Source organism: Oncorhynchus mykiss, chromosome 10 (assembly GCF_013265735.2).
Source record: "Oncorhynchus mykiss isolate Arlee chromosome 10, USDA_OmykA_1.1, whole genome shotgun sequence".
In the NCBI taxonomy this organism is placed as follows: domain Eukaryota; kingdom Metazoa; phylum Chordata; class Actinopteri; order Salmoniformes; family Salmonidae; genus Oncorhynchus; species Oncorhynchus mykiss.
The window spans coordinates 3,945,224-3,967,913 of NC_048574.1; the positions used below are offsets into that span (position 1 = coordinate 3,945,224).

Genomic DNA, 22,690 nt, shown 5'->3' on the forward strand with positions numbered 1-22,690 from the left:
GTAGTTAGTTCACTCTACATCCTAGCAACAACAATAGACATCTAGTTAGTTCACTCTACATCCTACCAACAACAATAGACATCTAGTTAGTTCACTCTACATCCTAGCAACAACAATAGACATCTAGTTAGTTCACTCTACATCCTAGCAACGACAATAGACATCTAGTTAGTTCACTCTACATCCTAGCAACAACAATAGACATCTAGTTAGTTCACTCTACATCCTAGCAACAACAATAGACATCTAGTTAGTTCACTCTACATCCTAGCAACAACATTAGACATCTAGTTAGTTCACTCTATATCCTAGCAACAACAATAGACATCTAGTTAGTTCACTCTACAGCCTAGCAACAACATTAGACATCTAGTTAGTTCACTCTATATCCTAGCAACAACAATAGACATCTAGTTAGTTCACTCTACAGCCTAGCAACAACATTAGACATCTAGTTAGTTCACTCTATATCCTAGCAACAACAATAGACATCTAGTTAGTTCACTCTACATCCTAACAACAATAGACATCTAGTTAGTTCACTCTACATCCTAGCAACGACAATAGACATCTAGTTAGTTCACTCTACATCCTAACAACAATAGACATCTAGTTAGTTCACTCTACATCCTAGCAACAACAATATACATCTAGTTAGTTCACTCTACATCCTAGAAACAACAATAGACATCTAGTTAGTTCACTCTACATCCTAGCGCTCAGCAGTATGTATCTATCCCATAACAACATGGTTACAGTGGGTTGGATTGTAACAAGGGCATTTCCATGTATAAGGCACTAACATAGACATTTGGTGTCAAATGAAAGCTACGAGTCTAGGCTAAAATTCTCTGAAATTAAAGCATATATAAATGTTTAAAACCTTTTCCATTCTGAAAATCAGGGATAAACAAATGCTTTTATTTCTGGTCAAACAGATAGAAAATGCGTCTTAGAAAACAGTAGAGTATAGTTCAGGAGAGGAGATTAGATTAGAGTACAGCAGAGTACATTATAATCTACTGTGTTGTACTGTAATGTACTGTACTGAACTCTACTGCTGTGGTGTCCAAGCCTGTGAAACATAGACGTCTTATGATTGGTACAGATTTGGTCAGGTCAGGACCAACCAAATTTGGTCTTGTTTGCAGGCGGAGCTCATTCAAATAATAGCCCGTGTGTAGAATGATACCAAAACATGCAAAGTAGGATTCTACGTTATTCTCCCTTGTGTACCTATCACCGTGAAGAGAATGACATTCATCATTAGGCATTTCTGTATAGTACAGATCAGGAACCCATGATGTCATTCTGTTACCCATGGAATGTCCCCAAAATGTTTTATAATACAGTTGATTGTGTCACGTTCTGACCTTTATTTCCTTTGTTTTGTCATTATTTAGTATGGTCAGGGCGTGAGTTGGGGTGGGCAGTCTATGTTTGTTTTTCTATGATTTGGGTATTTCTATGTTTCGGCCTAGTATGGTTCTCAATCAGAGGCAGGTGTCATTAGTTGTCTCTGAAAAAGTTGTCTTTGAAAATCATACTTAGGTAGCCTGGGTTTCACTGTGTGTGTTGTGGGTGATTGTTCCTGTCTCTGTGTTTGCACCAGATAGGGCTGTTTAGGTTTTCTCACGTTTATTGTTTTGTTAGTCTATTCATGTATAGTTTTCTTTATTAAAGAACCATGAATAGAAACCACGCTGCATTTTGGTCCGCCTCTCCTTCACCACAAGAAAACCGTTACATGATTGTGACAACCAAACCCCACATTCCATGTGACAACCAAACCCCACATCCCACGTGACAACCAAACCCCACATTCCACGTGACAACCAAACCCCACATTCCACGTGACAACCAAACCCCACATTCCACGTGACAACCAAACCCCACATTCCACGTGACAACCAAACCCCACATTCCACGTGACAACCAAACCCCACATTCCACGTGACAACCAAACCCCACATTCCACGTGACAACCAAACCCCACATTCCACGTGACAACCAAACCCCACATTCCACGTGACAACCAAACCCCACATTCCACGTGACAACCAAACCCCACATTCCACGTGACAACCAAACCCCACATTCCATGTGACAACCAAACCCCACATTCCACGTGACAACCAAACCCCACATTCCATGTGACAACCAAACCCCACATTCCATGTGACAACCAAACCCCACATTCCACGTGACAACCAAACCCCACATTCCACGTGACAACCAAACCCCACATTCCATGTGACAACCAAACCCCACATTCCACGTGACAACCAAACCCCACATTCCACGTGACAACCAAACCCCACATTCCATGTGACAACCAAACCCCACATTCCATGTGACAACCAAACCCCACATTCCACATGACAACCAAACCCCACATTCCACGTGACAACCAAACCCCACATTCCACGTGACAACCAAACCCCACATTCCATGTGACAACCAAACCCCACATTCCACGTGACAACCAAACCCCACATTCCACGTGACAACCAAACCCCACATTCCACGTGACAACCAAACCCCACATTCCATGTGACAACCAAACCCCACATTCCATGTGACAACCAAACCCCACATTCCATGTGACAACCAAATGCAAACATTTACAAAGAAAACACCAACATCATTCAAAGAAAAACTTTCTCCACACCCATTGCACAGTCTTCACATTTTGCTGCCTTAAATTGAAATCTAAAAATAAATATTTTTTTCTACAGATCTACACAACCTATTCCACAAGTTTCAAAGTGAAAGAAAATTATATGAACATTTTCCAAATTAATAAAAAAAAAAAAAAAAATTGAATGGCGCAAAGCCCATATAAAACATTTGTGGAAACAGTGCCTCAGTCTTCTGAAAATCTAACCTTGGGATATAGTTGTATTTTCAGCAGGAATATCACCAAATATTTAATGCCAAAGACACCAGAATTGCTTGTCCTGAGTGGTCCAGCCGCAGTCCTGACATAAATTTGCTTGAAAACCAGAGACAAGGTTTGATAATTGCTGTCCGTCAATGACTCCTAACCAAATTTACTGAGCTTGAGCAATTTTGACAAAAACAAATGGAAAAATGTTGCCCTAAGAGTTGTGCGGAGTTGGTTGAATCTTATTCACAATGAATCACAGCTGTAATGGCTGCCAAAGGAGCTTCCACCAGGTATAAACTCTGGGCTGAGAGGACATAATGCATCGTGGTTCTTTTAGTTTAAGGCAGCTACATGTGAAGACTGTGCAAGTGGTGTGTAGACTTCACTAGCGACTCTAAATTCCCCTCACCTCAATGTTTTGTCATGAATTGGCCAGGTGGATGAGTTATTTTAAAGAATTCACACATTTGAACCTTAAAATGATTACACACTGCTGTTAAGATCGGGAGTAATTAGCACTGTGACAACCAACCCTGAGACAACCAACCACTGAGACAACCAGCCCCTGAGACAACCAGCCCCTGAGACAACCAGATCCTGAGACAACCAGCCCCTGAGACAACCAGCCCCTGAGACAACCAGCTCCTGAGACAACCAGCCCCTGAGACAACCAGCCCCTGAGACAACCAATCACTGAGACAACCAGCCCCTGAGACAACCAGCCCCTGAGACAACCAGCCCCTGAGACAACCAGCCCATGAGATAACCAACCCCTGAGACAACCAACCCATGACATAACCAACGCCTGAGACAACCAGCCCATGAGATAACCAACCCCTGAAACAACCAGCCCCTGAGATAACCAACCCCTGAGACAACCAACCCTGAGACAACCAGCCCCTGAGACAACCAGCCCCTGAGGCAACCAGTCCCTGAGACAACCAGCCCCCTGAGATAACCAACCCCTGAGACAACCAGCCTCTGTGACAACCAGCCCATGAGACAACCGGCCCCTGAGACAACCGACCCCTGAGACAACCAGCCCCTGAGACAACTGACCCCTGAGACAACCAGCCCCTGATACAACCAACCCCTGAGACAACCAGCCCCTGAGACAACCAACCCCTGAGACAACCAGCCACTGAGACAACCAACCCCTGAGACAACCAGCCACTGAGACAACCAACCCCTGAGACAACCAACCCCTGAGACAACCAGCCCCTGAGACAACCAACCCCTGAGACAACCAGCCCCTGAGACAACCAACCCATGAGATAACCAAGCCATGAGATAACCAACCCCTGAGACACTGAGACAACCAACCCCTGAGACAACCAGCCCCTGAGACAACCAGCCACTGAGACAACCAACCCCTGAGACAACCAGCCACTGAGACAACCAACCCCTGAGACAACCAGCCACTGAGACAACCAACCCCTGAGACAACCAGCCACTGAGACAACCAACCCCTGAGACAACCAACCCCTGAGACAACCAACCCCTGAGACAACCAGCCCCTGAGACAACCAACCCATGAGATAACCAGCCACTGAGACAACCAACCCCTGAGACAACCAGCCACTGAGACAACCAACCCCTGAGACAATGAGACAACCAACCCATGAGAGGTGTGTATTTATAGCAGCGTGAGGTGGTGTTGAAGGGGGAGTTTTGTTGTCCTTTGTTTTGTTGTCCTTTGTCCTTAAGCCATTTTGCCACAACCTTGGAAGTATGCTTGGGGTCATTGTCCATTTGGAAGACCCATTTGCGACCAAGCTTTAACTTCCTGACTGATGTCTTGAGATGTTGCTTCAATATATACACATCATTGTCCTTCATCATGATGCCATCTATTTTGTGAAGTGCACCAGTCCCTCCTGCAGCAAAGCACCCCCACAAACATGATGCTGACACCCCCGTGCTTCACGGTTGGGATGGTGTTCATCGGCTTGCAAGCCTCCCCCTTTTTCCTCCAAACATATCAATGGTCATTATGGCCAAACAGTTCTATTTTTGTTTTTATTCAGACCCGATGACATTTATCCAAAAAGTACAATCTTTGTAGCCTTGACATCATTTTCTGGAATTTTCCAAGCTGTTTAAAGGCACAGTCAACTTAGTGTATATAAACTTCTGACCCACTGGAATTGTGATACAGTGAATTCTAAGTGAAATAATCTGTTTGTAAACAATTGTCGGAAAAATTACTTGTGTCATGCACAAAGTAGATGTCCTAACCGACTTGCCAAAACTATAGTTTGTTAAGAAGAAATTCTTGGAGTGGTTAAAAAACTAGTTTTAATGACTCCAACCTAATTGTATGTAAACTTCCGACTTCAACTGTATATATAGACTCTCCATCCATCTAATATATAAACATGTCCCTCTCTCCTACTCTGCTTCCCTCTGTCCAGCCGTCTAATATATAACCATGTCTATCTCCCCCTCTCTGAATTTAAGAGGATATTCAGCCATGTCAGTTTGCTCCTCAATTCATACACCTTGGATGGAGAGAGAGGGAGTGGCATTTCATGAATCTCTCTCTCTCTCTTTGTCTCTCTGTCTCTCTCTGTCTCTCTCTCTCTCTCTCGCTCCTTTATGGTCTGGGTCCTTATAAAAAAAAAACATCTCTGAGTAGGAGCGGTGCGTCACTTGAGTGGGTTGAGTCGCTGATGTGATCTTCCTGTCTGGGTTGGCGCCTCCCCTTGGGTTGTGCCGTGGCGGAGAACTTTGTGGGCTATACTCAGCCTTGTCTCAGGATGGTAAGTTGGTGGTTGAAGATATCCCTCTAGTGGTGTGGGGGCTGTGCTTTGGCAAAGTGGGTGGGGTTATATCCTTCCTGTTTGGCCCTGTCCGGGGGTGTCATCGGATGGGGCCACAGTGTCTCCTGACCCCTCCTGTCTCAGCCTCCAGTATTTATGCTGCAGTAGTTTATGTGTCGGGGGGCTATGGTCAGTTTGTTATATCTGGAGTACTTCTCCTGTCCTATCCGGTGTCCTGTGTGAATTTAAGTATGCTCTCTCTAATTCTCTCTTTCTCTCTTTCTTTCTCTCTCTCGGAGGACCTGAGCCCTAGGACCATGCCTCAGGACTAGCTGACATGATGACTCCTTGCTGTCCCCAGTCCACCTGGCCGTGCTGCTGCTCCAGTTTCAACTATTCTGCCTGTGATTATTATTATTTGACCATGCTGGTCATTTATGAACATTTGAACATCTTGGCCATGTTCTGTTACAATCTCCACCCGGCACAGCCAGAAGAGGACTGGCCACCCCACATAGCCTGGTTCCTCTCTAGTTTTCTTCCTAGGTTCCTGCCTTTCTAGGGAGTTTTTCCTAGCCACCGTGCTTCTACACCTGCATTGCTTGCTGTTTGGGGTTTTAGGCTGGGTTTCTGTACAGCACTTTGAGATATCAGCTGATGTACGAAGGGCTATATAAATACATTTGATTTGATTTGATTTGAGTGTTAGGTAGGGGGACCTGCGCTGTCTAAGTGAAGGTAGGAAAACCCTGTTTTAGGCAACACCTTGCTGTGTGAGGATAGACTGAGGAGACCAACGGTACATCTTGATGTGTGAGGATAGACTGAGGAGACCAACAGTAACACATTGATGTGTGAGGATAGACTGAGGAGAACAATGGTGCATCTCAGGAGCTTTGTCCTCCATAGACAGACAGGAGAAGACAGATAACACCAAAAGCACGTACCTCACTAGACTTCAACAGCTGAATTAATCCCTTAGCAAGGACGTGTATACAGACTGAATAAGGAGGCCAACATACACACCTTGTTACAAACACACCCTGTTACAAACACACCCTGTTACAAACACACCCTGTTACTAACACACCCTGTTACAAACACAGCCTGTTACAAACACAGCCTGTTACCGACACATCCTGTTACCAACACACTCTGTTACCAACACAGCCTGTTACAAACACTCTCTGTTACCGACACACCCTGTTACCAACACAGCCTGTTACAAACACACTCTGTTACCGACACACTCTGTTACCAACACAGCCTGTTACAAACACACTCTGTTACCGACACATCCTGTTACCAACACAGCCTGTTACAAACACACTCTGTTACCAACGCAGCCTGTTACAAACACACTCTGTTACCAACACAGCCTGTTACATACACAGCCTGTTACCAACACAGCCTGTTACCGACACACCCTGTTAAAAACACAGCCTGTTACCAACACACTCTGTTACCAACACAGCCTGTTACCAACGCAGTCTGTTACCAACACACTCTGTTACCAACACAGCCTGTTACCAACACAGTCTGTTACCAGCACAGCCTGTTACCAACACACTCTGTTACCAACACACCCTGTTACCAACACAGCCTGTTACAAACACAGCCTGTTACCAACAATGTCTGTTACCAGCACAGCCTGTTACCAACACAGCCTGTTACCAACACACCCTGTTACCAACACAGCCTGTTACCAACACACCCTGTTACCAACACACCCTGTTAGCAACACAGCCTGTTACCAACACAGCCTGTTACCAACACACCCTGTTACCAACACAGCCTGTTACCAACACAGCCTGTAACAAACACAGCCTGTTACCAACAATGTCTGTTACCAGCACAGCCTGTTAACAACACAGCCTGTTACCAACACAGCCCGTTACCAACACAGCCTGTTACCAACACACCATGTTGCCAACACAGCCTGTTACCAACAATGTCTGTTACCAACACAGCCTGTTACCAACACACCCTGTTACCAACACAGCCTGTTACCAACACAGCCTGTTACCAACACACCCTGTTACCAACACACCCTGTTAGCAACACAGCCTGTTACCAACACAGCCTGTTAGCAACACAGCCTGTTACCAACACACCCTGTTACCAACACAGCCTGTTACCAACACAGCCTGTTACCAACACAGCCTGTTACCAACACACCCTGTTACCAACACACCCTGTTACCAACACAGCCTGTTACCAACACAGCCTGTTACCGACACACCCTGTTACCAACACAGCCTGTTACCAACACACCCTGTTACCAACACGGCCTGTTACCAACACAGCCTGTTACCAACACAGCCTGTTACCGACACACCCTGTTACCAACACAGCCTGTTACCAACAATGTCTGTTACCAGCACAGCCTGTTACCAACACAGCCTGTTACCAACACACCATGTTGCCAACACAGCCTGTTACCAACAAATGTCTGTTACCAACACAGCCTGTTACCAACACAGCCTGTTACCAACACACCCTGTTACCAACACAGCCTGTTACCAACACACCCTGTTACCAACACACCCTGTTAGCAACACAGCCTGTTACCAACACAGCCTGTTACCAACACACCCTGTTACCAACACAGACTGTTACCAACACAGCCTGTTACCAACAATGTCTGTTACCAGCACAGCCTGTTACCAACACAGCCTGATACCAACACATCCTGTTACCAACACACCCTGTTACCAACACAGCCTGTTACCAACACACCATGTTGCCAACACAGCCTGTTACCAACATTGTCTGTTACCAACACAGCCTGTTACCAACACACCCTGTTACCAACACAGCCTGTTACCAACACAGCCTGTTACCAACAGACCCTGTTACCAACACACCCTGTTAGCAACACAGCCTGTTACCAACAAACCCTGTTACCAACACAGCCTGTTACCAACACAGCCTGTTACCAAAACACCCTGTTACCAACACACCCTGTTACCAACACAGCCTGTTACCAACACAGCCTGTTACCGACACACCCTGTTACCAACACAGCCTGTTACCAACACAGCCTGTCACCGACACAGCCTGTTACCGACAAACCCTGTTACCAACACAGCCTGTTACCGACACACCCTGTTACCAACACAGCCTGTTATCGACACAGCCTGTTACCGACACAGCCTGTTACCGACACACCCTGTTACCAACACAGCCTGTTACCAACACAGCCTGTTACCAACACAGCCTGTTACCAACACAGCCTGTTACCGACACACCCTGTTACCAACACAGCCTGTTACCAACACAGCCTGTTACCAACACAGCCTGTTACCAACACAGCCTGTTACCAACACAGCCTGTTACCAACACACCCTGTTACCAACACACCATGTTGCCAACACAGCCTGTTACCAACAATGTCTGTTACCAACACAGCCTGTTACCAACACAGCCTGTTACCAACACAGCCTGTTACCAACACAGCCTGTTGCCAACACAGCCTGTTACCAACACAACATGTTACCAACACAACATGTTACCAACACAGCCTGTTACCAACACAGCCTGTTATCGACACAGCCTGTTACCGACACACCCTGTTACCAACACAGCCTGTTACCAACACAGCCTGTTACCAACACAGCCTGTTACCAACACACCCTGTTACCAACACAGCCTGTTACCAACACAGCCTGTTACCAACACAGCCTGTTACCAACACACCCTGTTACCAACACAGCCTGTTACCAACACGGCCTGTTACCAACACGGCCTGTTACCAACACAGCCTGTTACCAACACAGCCTGTTACCAACACAGCCTGTTACCAACACAGCATGTTACCAACACAGCCTGTTACCAACACACCCTGTTACCAACACAGCCTGTTACCAACACAGCCTGTTACCAACACAGCCTGTTACCAACACAGCCTGTTACCAACACAGCCTGTTACCAACACACCCTGTTACCAACACAGCCTGTTACCAACACAGCCTGTTACCAACAATGTCTGTTACCAACACAGCCTGTTACCAACACAGCCTGTTACCAACACAGCCTGTTACCAACACAGCCTGTTACCAACACAGCCTGTTACCAACACAGCCTGTTACCAACACAGCCTGTTACCAACACAGCCTGTTACCAACACACCCTGTTACCAACACAGCCTGTTACCAACACAGCCTGTTACCAACACACTCTGTTACCAACACAGCCTGTTACCAACACAGTCTGTTACCAGCACAGCCTGTTACCAACACACTCTGTTACCAACACAGCCTGTTACCAACACAGCCTGTTACCAACACAGCCTGTTACCAGCACAGCCTGTTACCAACACACCCTGTTACCAACACAGCCTGTTACCAACACAGCCTGTTACCAACACACCCTGTTACCAGCACAGCCTGTTACCAACACAGCCTGTTACCAACACAGCCTGTTACCAACACAGCCTGTTACCAACACACCCTGTTACCAACACAGCCTGTTACAAACACACTCTGTTACCAACACAGCCTGTTACCAACACAGCCTGTTACCAACACACTCTGTTACCAACACAGCCTGTTACCAACACACCCTGTTACCAGCACAGCCTGTTACCAACACACTCTGTTACCAACACAGCCTGTTACCAACACAGCCTGTTACCAACACAGCCTGTTACCAGCACAGCCTGTTACCAACACACCCTGTTACCAACACAGCCTGTTACCAACACAGCCTGTTACCAACACACCCTGTTACCAGCACAGCCTGTTACCAACACACCCTGTTACCAACACAGCCTGTTACCAACACAGCCTGTTACCAACACAGCCTGTTACCAACACAGCCTGTTACCAACACAGCCTGTTACCAACACAGCCTGTTACCAACACACCATGTTACCAACACAGCCTGTTACCAACACAGCCTGTTACCAACACAGCCTGTTACCAACACACCCTGTTACCAACACAGCCTGTTACCAACACAGCCTGTTACCAACACAGCCTGTTACCAACACAGCCTGTTACCAACACACTCTGTTACCAACACAGCCTGTTACCAACACAGCCTGTTACCAACACAGCCTGTTACCAACACAGCCTGTTACCAACACAGCCTGTTACCAACACAGCATGTTACCAACACAGCCTGTTACCAACACAGCCTGTTACCAACACAGCCTGTTACCAACACAGCCTGTTACCAACACAGCCTGTTACCAACACACCATGTTACCAACACAGCCTGTTACCAACACAGCCTGTTACCAACACAGCCTGTTACCAACACAGCCTGTTACCAACACAGCCTGTTACCAACACAGACAGCCTGTTACCAACACACCCTGTTACCAACACAGCCTGTTACAAACACACTCTGTTACCAACACAGCCTGTTACCAACACAGCCTGTTACCAACACACTCTGTTACCAACACAGCCTGTTACCAACACAGCCTGTTACCAACACAGCCTGTTACCAACACACCATGTTACCAACACAGCCTGTTACCAACACAGCCTGTTACCAACACAGCCTGTTACCAACACAGCCTGTTACCAACACACCCTGTTACCAACACAGCCTGTTACCAACACAGCCTGTTACCAACACACCCTGTTACCAACACGGCCTGTTACCAACACACCCTGTTACCAACACACCCTGTTACCAGCACAGCCTGTTACAAACACACTCTGTTACCAACACAGCCTGTTACCAACACAGCCTGTTACCAACACAGCCTGTTACCAACACAGCCTGTTACCAACACAGCCTGTTACCAACACAGCCTGTTACCAACACAGCCTGTTACCAACACACCATGTTACCAACACAGCCTGTTACCAACACAGCCTGTTACCAACACAGCCTGTTACCAACACAGCCTGTTACCAACACAGCCTGTTACCAACACAGCCTGTTACCAACACACCATGTTACCAACACAGCCTGTTACCAACACAGCCTGTTACCAACACAGCCTGTTACCAACACAGCCTGTTACCAACACAGCCTGTTACCAACACAGCCTGTTACCAACACGTCCTGTTACCAACACAGCCTGTTACCAACACACCCTGTTACCAACACGGCCTGTTACCAACACAGCCTGTTACCAACACAGCCTGTTACCAACACACCCTGTTACCAACACAGCCTGTTACCAACACAGCCTGTTACCAACACAGCCTGTTACCAACACAGCCTGTTACCAACACAGCCTGTTACCAACACAGCCTGTTACCAACACAGCCTGTTACCAACACAGCCTGTTACCAACACGGCCTGTTACCAACACACCATGTTACCAACACAGCCTGTTACCAACACAGCCTGTTACCAACACAGCCTGTTACCAACACAGCCTGTTACCAACACAGCCTGTTACCAACACAGCCTGTTACTAACACAGCCTGTTACCAACACAGCCTGTTACCAACACACCCTGTTACCAACACACCCTGTTACCAACACACCCTGTTACCAACACAGCCTGTTACCAACACAGCCTGTTACCAACACAGCCTGTTACCAACACACCCTGTTACCAACACACCCTGTTACCAACACACCCTGTTACCAACACACCCTGTTACCAACACACCCTGTTACCAACACACCCTGTTACCAACACACCCTGTTACCAACACACCCGCATAAAAATAAAAAGAAGGTTGCATGGTGTTCTATTGCTATATTGATGCAATACATTTATTAATTAGCCAACGTTTCTGCTTATACATAGTTGCTTTATTGAGGAACGTTTCACTTACTAACACTGTGATACGTGGTTGCCTTACCTGGCTACCTTGAGATGAATGATGTGGTTGTCTAACCTGGCTACCTTGAGATTAATGATGTGGTTGCCTTACCTGGCTACCTTGAGATGAATGATGTGGTTGTCTCACCTGGCTGCATTGAGATGAATGATGTGGTTGTCTCACCTGGCTACCTTGAGATTAATGATGTGGTTGCCTTACCTGGCTACCTTGAGATTAATGATGTGGTTGTCTCACCTGGCTACCTTGAGATGAATGATGTGGTTGTCTCACCTGGCTACCTTAAGATGAATGATGTGGTTGCCTTACCTGGCTACCTTGAGATTAATGATGTGGTTGCCTTACCTGGCTACCTTGAGATTAATGATGTGGTTGCCTTACCTGGCTACCTTGAGATTAATGATGTGGTTGCCTCACCTAGCTACCTTGAGATGAATGCACTAACTGTAAGTCTCTCTGGATAAGAGTGTATGCTAAATGACTAAAATCTCATGTAAAAATGTTGGGCCAATTGTGCGCCGCTCTTTGGGACTCCCAATCACGGCGGGTTGTGATACAGCCTGGAATCGAACCAGGGTCTGTAGTGATACCTCTAGCACTGAGATGCAGTGCCTCAGACCACTGTGCCACTCGGGAGCCCAAGTATACTCATCTAGCTATACTTATTTATATAGCTATACTTATGTAGCTATACTCATCTAGCTATACTTATTTATATAGCTATACTTATTTATCTATACTTATGAAGCTATACTTATTCCCTGTTAACATATTTGTTCTTCCTTTAGTTCTATTGTTTCTGTGTGTTCTTCCTTTAGTTCTATTGTTTCTGTGTGTTCTTCCTTTAGTTCTATTGTTTCTGTGTGTTCTTCCTTTAGTTCTATTGTTTCTGTGTGTTCTTCCTTTAGTTCTATTGTTTCTGTGTGTTCTTCCTTTAGTTCTATTGTTTCTGTGTGTTCTTCCTTTAGTTCTATTGTTTCTGTGTGTTCTTCCTTTAGTTCTATTGTTTCTGTGTGTTCTTCCTTTAGTTCTATTGTTTCTGTGTGTTCTTCCTTTAGTTCTATTGTTTCTGTGTGTTCTTCCTTTAGTTCTATTGTTTCTGTGTGTTCTTCCTTTAGTTCTATTGTTTCTGTGTGTTCTTCCTTTAGTTCTATTGTTTCTGTGTGTTCTTCCCTGTGGAATGAAACAGGTGCAGAACTTTGCTCTGGTGAACAAAGTGACCACTTGGAGAATCTGGCCCAAGAGAGAAGACCCCTATAGGGGTGGAACACACACACACACACACACACACACACACACACACACACACACACACACACACACACACACACAGAGACAGTAGATGCGTAGAGATTACTGTACACACACACACACACACACACACACACACACATACACACACACACACACACACACACAGAGACAGTAGATGCGTAGAGATTACTGTACACACACACACACACACACACACACATACACACACACACACACACACACACACACACAGAGACAGTAGATGCGTAGAGATTACTGTACACACACACACACACCGACAGTAGGGGCGTAGAGATTACTGTACACACACACACACACACACACACACACACACACACACAGACAGTAGGGCGTAGAGATTACTGTACACACACACACACACACTGACAGTAGGGGCGTAGAGATTACTGTACACACACACACACACACACACACACACAGAGGCATTAGAGGCGTAGCGACGTTGTGTTCTGGTTGAATCCTGATCCCTGTCGTTGAGTTGATTTCAATGGGTCACACATTTTTGATATATTGTGAGTTTTCCCTATCCTATCCCATTTTTGGTTAGCAGTGGCTATAACGTTAAAATAGTCTTACTAGTGGCTTTGGAAACTAATCCGAACCATGGATGACTGTCTGTCGGCCCATAGACTTGCTTTCAAATACAGGCAAAGGTCAAGAACAGATACCCTTGACCTCCAGACCCATCCCTCAGCTGTTAACCAAAAGAAGTGGTAGGGTTACTGCTTTGCTATTAGTTTAATCTGCGGATTGCTCCTTTAAAGGGCTGACTGACCTTAGAGAGGGGCAGGACGAGGAAGGCTCCACCCCCGCTGGACTCCACGATGACGGCCAGGAACTTTGGGTTGACGGCACAGAACGAGCTGTCCCACGTCACCTTGGAAACGCGTATGTCATCGTAGCCCTGCTCCGTCTTCACCGCCTGGCCAAAGACGTGTCGGAACTTACTCTGTCGTACGATGCTGCGACTCATCGCTATAGAGACGAGGGAGGGAGGGGTCGGGGGGAGAGATAAAGTTGAGTCGGAGAGGGTAAGACAAAGATGGAGGTGGGGGAGGGGAGATTGACAATCTCAGATATGCAATTTCCATCAATCAATCATTTAATCAATCATTCCATAATTTATGATTAATATATGTCTTGTATCATGTGAATCATCCGACTGATCTCTCCTCCTCCATTGAGAAGATACACTATGACCCAATGCCTGTAACTCAGCAGTTGGGTCATCCAAACAACCCCAACATTTTGTTGGGTTATTGATGCTGGGTGCAGGTTTAATTGACGCTGGGTACAGGTTTATTAATGCCGGGTTATTGCGATATCAAAAGACTGGAGATGTGGCTTTCAGATAGTTATTTTTGGTCACCCGTGAGCGTAAATGTCATTTTGGTTAATCTGTTCTGTTGTATTTCATCACATGTTGTGGTTGAACACTGACAGTGTTGTAGCTTTAATTAATGAGGTTTACACAAGTGCATGAGTTCCTAAAGTGCCTATGCATATCCCAATGTTGGGATAAATAATACATGCCTATGTTGGGATAGGTAAAAAATAATGCTCTGAAATGTATATTTGAATATGTAATGTGCAAAAATATTCAAGGAACATCTTTATTTTATATTTATTTATTTATTTATTTATATATATTTATGTACAAACTTAACATGATGAACAGGAATGACATTTTTTTTCAAAGCAACACTTCTTATCTAACTTTGCTGTTGAAGTATAGACACCGGAGTTGCCGAACCCGTTCACAGGATTGGGTAGCCCTTTCCTGCGGTTGAATGACCTAGAGGCCTCATGGGTGGAATATTATTTCATGGGTCGATATTTTTCATAATATCATAATTAATTAACTTTTTTTTTTTTTTGCGGTGAAATTCTGGTGTTTCTATGTCTAAACGGTTTTGTTATATTTCAGTCTTCTGTGATGTATACGGAACAAAAATATAACCGCAACATGTAAAGTGTTGGTCCCATGTTTCATGAAATAAAAGATCCCAGAAATGTTCTATACGTACAAAAAGCTTGTTTCTCTCGGATTTTGTGCACAATTTTGTTTACATCCCTGTTAGTGAGCATTTCTCCTTTGCCAAGATAATCCATCCAATTGACAGGTGTGGCATAGCAAGACGCTGATTAACAGCATGGTCATTACACAGGTGCACCTTGTGCTGGGGACAATAAAATGTTACTCTAAAATGTGCAGTTTTGTCACAACACAGATGTCTCACAGCTGATGAAACTATCGTGTTGTACAAAGGTATACAACTCACACACATGGTTATGGGCTTAAAATAAGCCACCTATACCATGTCATATATAGAGTTGAAATGTATTACATTTTGAGTTTGCATCCAAATGTTACACTATATATACAGTACCAGTCAAACGTTTGGACACATCTACTCAATCAAGGGTTTTTCTTTATTTGTACTATTTTCTACATTGTAGGACAATAGTGAAGACATCAAACTATGAAATAACACATATGGAATCATGTAGTAACCAAAAAAGTTTTAAATAAGTCAAAATGTATTTTATATTTTAGGATCTTCAAAATAGCCACCCTTTGCCTTGCTGACATCTTTGCACACTCGTGGCATTCTCTCAACCAGCTTCATGAGGTAGTGACCTGGAATGCATTTCAATTAACAGGTGTGTGTGCCTTGTTAAAAGTTAAGTTGTGGAATTTGTTTCCTTCCTATTACATTTGAACAAATCAGTTGTGTTGTGACAAGGTATGGGTGGTATACAGAAGATAGCCCTATTTGGTAAAATACCAAGTCCATATTATGGCAAGAACAGCTCAAATAAGCAAAGAGAAACAACAGTCCATCATTACTTTAGGACTTGAAGATCAGTCAATATGTAACATTTCAAGAATTTTGAAAGTTTTTTCAAGTGCAGTCACAAAACCAACAAGCGCTATGATGAAACTGGCTCTCATGAGGACAACCACAGGAAAGGAAGACCCAGAGTTACCTCTGCTGCAGAGGATAAGTTCATTAGAATAACTGCACCTAACTGCAGCCCAAATAAATGCTTCACAGAGTTCAAGTAACAGACACATCTCAACATCAACTGTTCAGAGGAGACTGCGTGAATTGCTGCAAAGATTTGCTGCAAAGAAACCACTACTAAAGGACACCAATAAGAAGAAGAGACTTGCTTGGGCCAAGAAACACAAGCAATGGACATTAGACCAGTGGAAATCTGTCCTTTGGTGTGATGAGTCCAAATGTGAGATTTTTGGTTCCAACCACCGTGTCTTTGTGAGAGGCAGAGTAGGTGAACGGATGATCTCCACATGTGTTTCCCACCGTGAAGCATGGAGGAGGAGGTCTGATGGTGTGGGGGTGCTTTTCTGGTGACACTGTGAAACTATGAGACATATTAATAATATTCCACACGAGGCCACTAGAGGACGATTTGGTCACTTGATTGCAGAAAAGCTACTACAGGACATCAAAACTATTTTTTTTCTCTTGCAATTGCATAGCATAGACTATAGAAATGCTGTGCAACATGGGCTTATAGGAACACATTTCATTCCATGCATCAACCAGCTATGAGGAGAAACTTGTGATCCTATTCAGCTCAAACTCTAAAAGCCAGGGCTCTCAGGAAGTGCTTGATTTGATTTTCAATTGCATTTGCATTGATGTCAGAGTGGTTAGAGGGACAATAGAGCCCTGAGTACCAGGCCATTAGGACCTGATGGATGGACGATAGAGCCCTGATTACCAGGCCATTAGGACCTGATGGAGGGACAATAGAGCCCTGAGTAGCACACCATTAGGACCTGATGGAGGGACAATAGAGACCTGAGTACCAGGCCATTAGAACCTGATGGAGGGACAATAGAGCCCTGAGTACCAGGCCATTAGGACCTGATGGAGGGACAATAGAGCCCTGAGTACCAGGCCATTAGGACCTGATGGAGGGACAATAGAGCCCTGAGTACCAGGCCATTAGGACCTGATGGATGGACAATAGAGCCCTGAGTACCAGGCCATTAGGACCTGATGGATGGACAATAGAGCCCTGAGTACCAGGCCATTAGGACCTGATGGAGGGACAATAGAGCCCTGAGTAGCAGACCATTAGGACCTGATGGAGGGACAATAGAGCCCTGAGTAGCAGACCATTAGGACCTGATGGAGGGACAATAGAGCCCTGAGTACCAGGCCATTAGAACCTGATGGAGGGAAAATAGAGCCCTGAGTACCAGGCCATTAGGACCTGATGGAGGGACAATAGAGCCCTGAGTACCAGGCCATTAGGACCTGATGGAGGGACAACAGAGCCCTGAGTACCAGACCATTAGGACCTGATGGAGGGACAATAGAGCCCTGAGTACCAGGCCATTAGGACCTGATGGAGGGACAACAGAGCCCAACAGAGCCCTGAGCTATAGTCTACCACCATCTGAATGGTTATGGGTCTGAATTAATAACTGCTATAGTCCTCCACCATCTGAATGGTTATTGGTCTGAATTAATAACTGCTATAGTCTACCACCATCTGAATGGTTATGGGTCTGAATTAATAACTGCTATAGTCCTCCACCATCTGAAAGGTTATGGGTCTGAATTAATAACTGCTATAGTCTACCACCATCTGAATGGTTATGGGTCTGAATTAATAACTGCTATAGTCCTCCACCATCTGAAAGGTTATGGGTCTGAATTAATAACTGCTATAGTCTACCACCATCTGAATGGTTATGGGTCTGAATAAATAACTGCTATAGCCTACCACCATCTGAATGGTTATGGGTCTGAATTAATAACTGCTATAGTCTACCACCATCTGAATGGTTATGGGTCTGAATAAATAACTGCTATAGCCTACCACCATCTGAATGGTTATTGGTCTGAATTAATAACTGCTATAGTCTACCACCATCTGAATGGTTATGGGTCTGAATAAATGACTGCTATAGCCTACCACCATCTGAATGGTTATGGGTCTGAATGGTTATGGGTCTGAATTAATAACTGCTATAGTCCACCACCATCTGAATGGTTATTGGTCTGAATTAATAACTGCTATAGTCTACCACCATCTGAATGGTTATGGGTCTGAATGGTTATTGGTCTGAATTAATAACTGCTATAGTCCACCACCATCTGAATGGTTATTGGTCTGAATTAATAACTGCTATAGTCTACCACCATCTGAATGGTTATGGGTCTGAATGGTTATTGGTCTGAATTAATAACTGCTATAGTCCACCACCATCTGAATGCAACGATATCCGTGTGATAGGCAGTTTTAAAATTCTGCAGCTGAAATAAAATAAAAATATAATCTTTACAATTAAAAAACAAAGTGACATAGGCTATGCTGCAGCAAATGTAGGCTTACCTATTCCCCCTCAGGAGACTGAAAAGATTAGGCATGGGTCCTCAGATCCTCAAAAGGTTCTACAGCTGCACCATCGAGAGCATCCTGACGGGTTGCATCACTGCCTGGTATGGCAACTGCTCTGCCTCCAAACACAAGCTGCTACAGAGGGTAGTGCGAACGGCCCAGTACATAACTGGGGTCAAGCTTCCTGCCATCCAGGACCTCTATTCCAGGCGGTGTCAGAGGAAAGCCCTAAAAATTGTCAAAGACTCCAGCCACCCTAGTCATAGACTGTTCTCTCCGCTACCACATGGTAAGCAGTACCGGAGCGCCAAGTCTAGGTCCAAGAGGCTTCTAAACAGCTTCTACCCCCAAGCCATAAAACTCCTGAACACCTTATCAAATGGCTACCCAGACTATTTGCACCCCCCCCCCCCCTCTTTTACACTCTAACTCTCTTAACTCTAATAACTCTACCTACATGTACATATTACCTCAATTACCTCAACTAACTGGTGCCCCCCCACACTCTGTACCGGTACCCCCTGTATATATAGCCTCCACATTGACTCTGTACCGGTACCCCCTGTATATAGCCCCCACACAATCTGTACCGTTACCCCCTGTATATTGTCTCCACATTGACTCTGTACCGGTACCCCCTGTATTTACCCCCTGTATATAGCCTCCACATTGACTCTGTACCGGGAACCCCCTGTATATAGCCTCCACATTGACTTTGTACCGGTACCCCCTGTATATATCCTCCACATTGACTCTGTACCGGTACCCCCTGTATTTACCAACTGTATATAGCCTCCACATTGACTCTGTACCGGGAACCCCCTGTATATAGCCTCCACATTGACTTTGTACCGGTACCCCCTGTATATATCCTCCACATTGACTCTGTACCGTAACACCCTGTATATAGCCTCCACATTGACTTTGTACCGGTACCCCCTGTATATAGCCTCCACGTTGACTCTGTACCGTAATACCCTGTATATTGTCTCACTATTGTTATTTTACTGCTGCTCCTTAATTACTTGTTACTTCAATTTCTTATTCTTATCTGTATTTTTTTTTGTCTCTTTATTATACGGCATTGTTGGTTAGGGGCTCGTAAGTAATCATTTCACTGTAAGGTCTACTACACCTGTTGTATTCTGCGCATGTGACTAATACAATTTGATTTGTCACAAGAAAAAAAAGTTACCAAGATGAGATGACAGGTCTACCTACATGCGTTGTACTGTCTGTCCCCACCCTGAGCGTTGATTCATCATGCAGAGGCCGTAGAGAAGCCATACTTAGACATCATTTAACAATTCCATTTAACGTTATGCTGTTCATATAAATAATTTATTGTAATTTCCCCTTTCCTTGAAGTTATTTATCCCGGGAAAATGAAGTGGTTTTGGGCAGTAAATGACGGTAAATCTCGGTAACCGGGTTCCCGCCATTCAACCCCAGTAGAAACCACGCTGTTGAACATAATGCTAACAGGAAATGTTTACTCTTACACAGACATGATCCCCTCTTCGTTACCCAACTCCATCACAATAGGTTATTTTTAAACAAGGATCCATCGTTGTTACTGAGATCTTTAGGGACATTTTGTCTTGTTATTCAACAGTTTGTAACACTGTAATAAATTAGGCCTATTCTTTTAAAAACAAACGGTTCAAAGTTAAAATATAGGAATGCATAGCTTTCTTGTTCGTTAATATCCCAGAAATAAAAGTTTAATTTACATTACATTCAAAATATAGTCACCTAGCAAACGTGCGTATCCAGAGCGACTTACAATCAGTTAATTAAACTAGTTCCATTACTGTGTAGACAAGTTCCGTTTGTTTGTAATATTCCAGTCAGTCTGTCTGTCTGTCTGTGTGTGTGTGTCCCGATAGGCCACAGCTCTTATTTTTTTTGTGCTCTGCCCTGGCGCATGGCTTGGCTGTCGAGACAGGGTGAAAGAATGACATGGTCACCTAATATAGACATGTCAAACTGTCCCTTCCAACCCCCCCACCCCTACCTCCCTGGGGCTCCGGGGAGAGGGCATAATCATCCCAAAGAGTATAATGATACCGATCTCCCTGATCTGTCAATAACAAGAATATCGGCACATACAGACACAAACTCCTTGTGCGCGTATGGACACACACACACAAACACATTTGGAAACCTGAACCAGTAGCCTAATAATTTCACCCCTATAGGGAGAGAGGGGGGAGCGGTGGGTAAATCCTCCCCCCTCCCTTGCATAACGTGCTCCATTTAGTTCAGCAATCACAATTTAAAGCTCGCCACTGTCCGGAGAAAAAGTGCGCAGTCACAATCAATGACTTTCCCAGCATTACTATGCACACACTGGCAATGCGATAAAAGCTATCCATTCAACTGCATCGACGACTATTAACGATATTAAAACACGGCTGGTTTAAGGCAATTCATTCGAGCAACTCACCCAATCAGCTTGGTATTTGATGGGGATCGCCACTGTCGTTTGACCTCCGAATTCTCCTCTCCCCCTTCCCTTGGTAGTTTTCTGTTCTCGGTAACGCTCCCTGCTTATTGGAATGTTTTATCTGGTTCTCTGTGGTCCAGTTTTGTACAGTCGGTGCGGGCTTGGCAAACGGGGAGCGAGGTACAACTACGACGCTCCTCAGCGGAGAGAGAAGGGAGTGGGTTTGAAGGGAGGGTGTGTGTGGGGGATAGGAGAGGGGGGTCAAAGCGGTCCGGTCTATTTTCGAAAGAGTCCTGTCCGTGTCGGGCTATCTCTCGCGTGAGGGTGGAAGAGCCATAGATTGTGCTGGGACCGTGCGTCGGGGACAGCTGGTCACGGGCCAGGCTGTTCTACACAAGCACCTGAAGAGGGAGAGTGGGAAAGTGGCTCACATTAAAACTTAAACGACCTGTGGTGATTGTGAACTGTATTCTACTATAAACTGTCAGATATGCCTAAAAACTTTTTTCCTTTTTCAAACAGAAAACTTTCCTACAAGCTTGCGGTCACAATTTGGTAGCCATTTCCTAAACTATCCTGGTTAAGGGTAACAGGCAGACAATATCCATGTGCTACTCCGTCAGTCAGCGACACAACGGAAACTCCGTCACAAACTATCTGTCCTCCTTCGGCTCGACAGCTGCGTGCTTCTCCAGACCAGTGTTGTGCTGAGATGTACTGCATGCACCTACACGCTAGAGGACGACAAAACGCAACACTTGCCACTTGCTGCAATTAGACTTATTAGTCTTATTGATACCTAATAATGCCCGCCTTTATGGCTATAGACCAATAAGAAATGACAGTGATATCAACATACATTATGATTATTTATGATTACTTATCAATACCATATGCATTTCGCTGCAGCTAGAACAAGCTGCAACAATCACTCAAACTGGACAGTTTTATCTCAATCTCTTCATTCAAAGACTCAATCATGGACACTCTTACTGGCACTTGTAGCGGTTTTGCCTGAGGAAATGTTGTCTCTACCTTCTTGCCCTTTGCTCTGCTACCATGTTGTGCTGCTACCATGTTGTGTTGTCATGTGTTGCTGCCTTGCCATGTTGTTGTCTTTAGGTCTCTCTTCATGTAGTGTTGTTTGTCT

At 44.9% G+C, this 22,690-nt stretch overlaps 1 protein-coding gene across 2 annotated transcripts in view; it reads right to left on the minus strand.

Moving 5' to 3' along the window:
* The window catches only part of LOC110492807 (coronin-6), a 37,166-nt gene extending 15,026 nt beyond the window's left edge, over window positions 1–22,140 (minus strand). The window contains exons 1-2 of one of the 2 annotated variants that reach the window (XM_036989505.1): window positions 21,541–22,140; window positions 14,482–14,681 (exon numbers count right to left, since the gene is read on the minus strand). In XM_036989505.1, coding sequence (XP_036845400.1) covers window positions 14,482–14,679 — 198 coding nt within the window. In that variant the 5' untranslated portion in view covers window positions 14,680–14,681; window positions 21,541–22,140. Of the gene's footprint in view, window positions 1–14,481; window positions 14,682–21,540 lie in introns of those variants that run through there. The other variant, XM_036989506.1, reaches the window with a different exon arrangement.
* Window positions 22,141–22,690: the final 550 nt, after the last annotated feature.